General features: G+C 45.9%; 1 protein-coding gene across 1 annotated transcript in view; it reads left to right on the top strand.

The window, feature by feature from the left end:
• The first annotated feature begins 1,306 nt into the window (after positions 1 to 1,306).
• LOC139237772 (adhesion G protein-coupled receptor E1-like) overlaps positions 1,307 to 6,000 on the top strand; it is a 74,649-nt gene continuing 69,955 nt past the window's right edge. Inside the window, exons 1-3 of the mRNA XM_070866957.1 lie at positions 1,307 to 1,445; positions 2,310 to 2,339; positions 5,199 to 5,297. Coding sequence (XP_070723058.1) covers positions 1,307 to 1,445; positions 2,310 to 2,339; positions 5,199 to 5,297 — 268 coding nt within the window. The remainder of the gene's footprint in view (positions 1,446 to 2,309; positions 2,340 to 5,198; positions 5,298 to 6,000) is intronic.

Raw genomic sequence — 6,000 nt, 5'->3', positions numbered from 1 at the left:
AAAGTAGTCGTGTGCACGGTGTCAACAACTGGCTTTGCAGAAAGCAGACTGCACACAACAGCTGATCAATTCTTTTTAAACATCTGGGGTTGAAATCCGGTTTGGATAGCGGGCCCTGGCGAGGGACGCTACAGGGTGGCTAAAGGGTTTGTAGCCGGGAGCGCCAGCATTCGGCAAATTCGGTGTGCTGGTACAGGCGGCACTGAGGAGTATCGCCCGGGGAGCGCCGCGCCGGTGTGCAATATCCCCGGTATCGGCACCGAGACGACATTTGGTTTGCGCGGCACCCGTAGCGCCCCCTAGTGACCTCGCCAGAGAACGCTGGCGTGCAGAGCTGTCCCGGGGAGCCAAGTGAAGGAACGACTGCATCAGGTCAGTGTGGGTGACAGGGTTTTTTTACGATTTAACTTTATTTGGAGTGAGAAATGTATAGGGAATGTTTTTTGTGGTTTTCGGTTCTGTTTTTTTTTAGTGCATCGATGCTGGCTCTTTAATGCGGGACATTCAGTTGCTCAGCTGGCCTAGCGCCCTGAGAGAGGTGTAGAACGCTCCCCTTGGCACTCCGCTCCACTCTCAGGCCGCAACCATTGAATCTTGTGGCTGCCGTCGCTAACCATTTCACGGCGCTAAATTTACCGTCCGCCCGACATTAGCGCCTGACAAACCCTCCAACCGAATTTCCAGCCATGGAGTCGTCCTTTAAAATAGACCGAGATGCCACCGCAGCCAGGATTAGCTTTGGAGAAGTGGAACAGAAGGCCTGTGCTACTGTTTTGTCGGGGGCATTGACCTCTGAGTTAATTTGTCAGTCAATAGGATATATCTGGACTGACTGGGTAGGGCGGGGGGCAGTGCCAAATTAGTCTTGTGATGCGAACATTATGCTGCAGCCTCTCTGGGACGACAGGCCATATGGGTTTGATGAAGATGTTCCTCTTTTTCCTGACTGTAAGGAACCCAAATGACTCGAGCCCTATAATTAGTAAACGAGTTGCCCAATCTCACCCAGACAGACTATGAAGCAGGCTGGGGGGCGATTTGAACTCCACTGCCCAATTCCCCAGTGCAAAAAAATAAATAAATAAAAAGTAAGACCTGCATTTCTATAGCGACTTTCGCGACCTTGGGTCATCCCAAAGAGCTTTACAGCCAATGAAGTTTCATCTGTAATATAGGAAACTCGACAGACAGCAAGCTCCCAAAAAGAACAATCTGTTTTAGTGATGTTGCTAGTGAGGGAGAAATATTGGCCCAGAAATCCCGGTTTCTCCTTCCCGCGGGTGTTCGAATAGATTTTAGAAAAAAGATGCGCACCGATCTGAAGCTGCAGCTGCCACGCGAGATCCCGGTCCTGAGGCCTCTCCTGACTGCGTGTCACAGCACATGCACGTCAGGACATGCGCAGGCCTGGAGCTGGAGTCACATGGCTCTGGGCAGCCAATCAGGTGCCGTATATTCTCATTCATAGTAATAGGAGTTTCAGACTGATGAAACTCCTGTTACTATGAATGAGAAACACCCCCAAAACACTAATAAAAGATTAAAAAAAATGCACAACATATTTTTATTAATTTAAATTAAAGTTATTAATTTATTTAAAAAAAGAAATGTCCCGCTTTTTAAAAAAGTTTTTTTAATTATGCTTTAAACTAAACTTACTGTAGTGGGGAGGGTTTTTAACAATAAAATGTGTTTTTATAACTTTATTTTAAAATGTTTTTGTGTATTTTAAAACTCTTACGCCTGTAACAGTAGGCTATGTACCTGCTTTTATCAGGCGTAAGAGTTTTGAGGACATTTGCTGGTTATGATATGGGTAAATACCGCAATCTTGCCCTTGCAAATGTCCTCACACCTGAGATGCGGAGAAACTTGACAGATCGGAAAAGCAGGTTTTCAGCGCGCAATGCGCCGAAAACCGGCTTTTCCGATGCCTTCCCAGGTCTGTACGCACTCCGTACACACTCCGTACGGACCTGGGAGGCCAAGATTTCTGGGCCATTGTACCAGGCCAAAAGGGAGAACTCCCCTGCCTTGGTTCTACCTAGTGCCGCGGGTTAATTTCTGTCCACCTGAGAGGGCGGGCGAATTGATCACTGAAGAATAGAGTCAGGCCCGAGGTGTTTAGCCATAGCACTGTATTGAGATTATCTGCATTACTGTACCTGGGTCACAAGCCACTTTCAGAGGACTGTAAATAGGATCATTGCTACTCTCACGACTTGATATGCTTCCAGCGCAGTCTGAGAGTTTTTTTTCCCTTTGGCTTACACTTGCAAAGTTTAACAGGTGTCTTTGTTCCTTTACAGTGATTGTTTGGAGTCAGATTGCAGTTATAGGTAAGTCCTGTCAGAGGCACTGGTGCATTATAGTCTGGGAGTTGGGAACGTCAGGTTTGGTTTACTGTCTGAGAAGCTCAGACTGCAATGTATTTGGAATATTATGGGATGCCCTTCGATGGAGTAATGTATTTGCTTCCTGGGTCCTTTGCTTAAGAATTCATGACACCGCATTGCTATTGAGAACTAGTTGGTTCAATAACAACGGTTTAACAATCACACTACACATTACCGGTTCATCCACTAGGCTCACAATTGCATACCTCATCCTGGATGACCTAGACCCAACTGACTGGGGCACTCACAATGCAACAGCTCTACAACTATTTTAGTTTTAGATACATTTACAACTATTTCAGTTGTAGCAGTTTTACAATTGTTTTAGTTGCACCTGTAAGTCAAATTTAAATCAAGTGCCCCCTGATTAAAGGGGCAGGCACCAAAGCTGACACATTAAACTAATTAACTTTTAACAATAATGGTTCAAATTAAAATTTGGTTGCCGGGGGTGATGATGCACTCCAGTCCCTCCGGCGCCCACCTCTCGCGGAAGGCCGCGAGCATACTGGTGGCCAACAGCTCTATATCTCTTTTTGGGGGACAAAATACACATTAGGTCAAGTGCCGCCCCGATCTGGGGGACACTCCAGACACTTTTAACTGCCCTCTTTTCTTATATTTTTTGTTTTTTGTGTTTTTGTTTTGTGATTTTTTTGGGGGGCATTAAAATCATATATTTTACAAGTGCCCCCTATAAAAGGGGAGGGGGACACTAAAACCCGACAATTATAACAAATTAAACTTTAAAACATATAAAATCAAATTAAAATTTAGTTGCCAGGGTAACGATGCACTCCAGTCCCTCCGGAAGGCCACGAGCGTACCGGTGGACAACAGCTCTACAACTCTTTTGTGGGAGACAAATAAACATTAAATCAAGTGCCCCCTAATCTGGGGAACACTCCAGCTACTTTTAAACTGCCCTTTTTTTTTGTTTGTTTTTTTTTGACTTTTTTACAACAGCTCTACAAACCTGTGAGCATATTCACAGGTGCATACATTACATAGACTATAATCACTTATTATTGCTTTACATCAAGCTTAAAGGAAATTAGTTTCATTATCTGCAGCTCTCCTACCCTACATGCTTTGAAATTATGCAGTGGCATAGTAGTTGACAAATGCTTAATGTTTAATATATTCTGTGAGATTTCGAGGTCATTTTAATGAATGTGGTAACTCATAACGGGACAAAATGGTGGACAAAAGAACTTAATGAGAATACCTCAAGTGGTTGCATGTTAAGCTGTCAGCTGTGGCTCAGTGGCTAGCACTCTCACCTGGGAGTTAGAAGGTTGTGGGTTCAAGTCTCATTCCATAGAACTGAGCACAGAAATCTAGGTTGACACTGCAGGGGAGTGCTGCACTGTCGGAGGTGCCGTCTTTCGGATGTGACGTTAAACCGAGGCCCCATCTGCTCTCTCAGGTGGGCGTAAAAGATCCCACGGCAGGGGAGTTACCCCCGGTGTCCTGGGGCCAATATTTATCCTTCAATCAACATCACTAAAACAGATTATCTGGTCATTATCACATTGCTGTATGTGGGAGCTTGCTGTGTGCAAAATGGCTGCCGTGTTACAACAGTGACTATACTTCATCAGCTGTAATGTGTTTTGGGACACCCCGAAGTTAGTAATCGCTTCCCATCTTTTAAATGTGGCAGCCAAGTTGTCTCACAATCGGCAAATGAATGGCCAGCTAATGTTTATGATGGAGTTGGTCGAGTGAACTCGCCAACTCATAATGAAATAGTGCCGTGAGATCTTTTTTATACACCTTTCAGCATCTCATTGGAAAGTCGGCACCTCCAACAATGCAGTTCCCCCTCGGTACGGCACCAAAGTGTCAGCCTAGATGATGTGCTTGAGTCCTTTGACCCACGAACCTTCTGACTCAACTGAGCCAAGCTAACGCTGTGAAATGTTTGGGGTAACAGCTCATTCCTTAGCTGCACTGAACTGTAACTGTTATTAAATAATTGGCTGTAAGTAATGTGCTCACTGAGCAATGTGTTTTGTGATCACTCTGGAGTAGGAATATGAGAATGAATTCCACATCATCGCCATCATCATATGCGGTCCCTCGAAGCGAGGATGACTTGCTTCCACGCCAAAAAAGGGATGAGTTCACAGGTGTTTCAATGAAGGACCTAATATTCCAGGTCCTGAACTACACGTTGAAGGGTGGAAGATGCCTGTGCGTGGATTTTTTTAACGTGGGGTGGCCGTTGCACTCCAGCCACCACACGGGCTTGACAGAGCTAGGTCTTGGTCCAGTGGCAAGGGTTAACCAAGATGACTGGAGACCAGCTCTGCTGCACAGACCTAGTGCTCACACATATCACAGTGTGGGCTGGCCCGTGCTGGCCCTGGGCCCCTCGCCTCATCTGGGCCCCGAACTCACGCCTCTCCTTCGCCCCGACCTAGCCGCTCCTGCTGTAGCAGCCCACGCTCCAATCACCGACCTGGACCTTGATGATGTCCAATCCAGTTGCCCTCTTCGCTGCTGTCACCCTCCTGCACCAACTCATACTGGACCTTGTAGTTGCATGCCGCCAAGCTGCTCCCAGGCCATGCCTCGCCGCCCCTTTTATGGCCATTATGTACCAAATGACAGCATTAGACAGATCAATAATGTAAGGCAATTAATCGCACCTGCAAAGAGAAAATACAGGTAATGTTTACAGATATGAGACCCTTCTTTGCGACATCCTGTTCTCCATCAGTGTTGGCCCTTTCCCTTCTTGTTTGTGACCATTTCTTTCCTTGTATTAATCCAGTCTTTTCCCGTTTGCCGCAGAATTGAGCGAGGGCGATGAACACGGTTTAGCTGGAACAGATGTACCAACTGAAACTTTGACCCTTTTGGAAGAAGGTTCTGCATCAGGCACATTCCTCGGTTAGTCACCTGTCCCTCAACTTCATTGATGAAGCCCTCAATGTCTGCCTCACAGTCGGATTTATGTATGAAGAACATTCAACAGACAGTTACAGTAAAGTACTCTGAAGCCTTTTAGCTCAATTATTTAGAAGGTTTAACTCGTTTATTTATCTGCTGAAAATGTTAACTGTCTTACACTTGTGATTCTCTTCCTTCAATCGGAGAGAAAATTGACACTGTTGTCAGCCAATGAGGAGAAGGCGGGCACGGGACTTCTGGTTATTTATTATCCTTCCTTGTCTTCTCCCATCTCCGAGGTGTTTAAACATATTTCTCACCCAGAGAGTGGTGAGAATGTGGAACTCGCTGCCACAGGGAGTGGTTGAAGTGAATAGTCTCGATGCATTTAAGGGGAGGCTGGACAAGTGTATGAGGGAGAAGGGAATAGAGAGTTATGCTGATAGATTTAGATGAGAAAAGACAGGAGGAGGCTCGAGTGGAGCATAAACGCCAGCATGGACTGGTTGGGCCGAATGGCCTGTTTCTGTGCCGTATATCCGATATAGTAGAGGTCTGAAGGCCCTAGATACCACCTGGCTGTTATTCTTAAGGTGAATGATGGTCTTCATAGTGAATGAGTGGATCAGCAGCCCAGTGCAGACGAGTCCAATCCTGCCCACACCAAACAATCACAATTTTCCCATGGCACTATTTCGAAGAA

The sequence above is a fragment of the Pristiophorus japonicus genome, chromosome 24 (genome assembly GCF_044704955.1).
Source record: "Pristiophorus japonicus isolate sPriJap1 chromosome 24, sPriJap1.hap1, whole genome shotgun sequence".
Taxonomy (NCBI): Eukaryota; Metazoa; Chordata; class Chondrichthyes; family Pristiophoridae; genus Pristiophorus; species Pristiophorus japonicus.
This window is presented reverse-complemented; position numbering and strand designations above follow the sequence as displayed.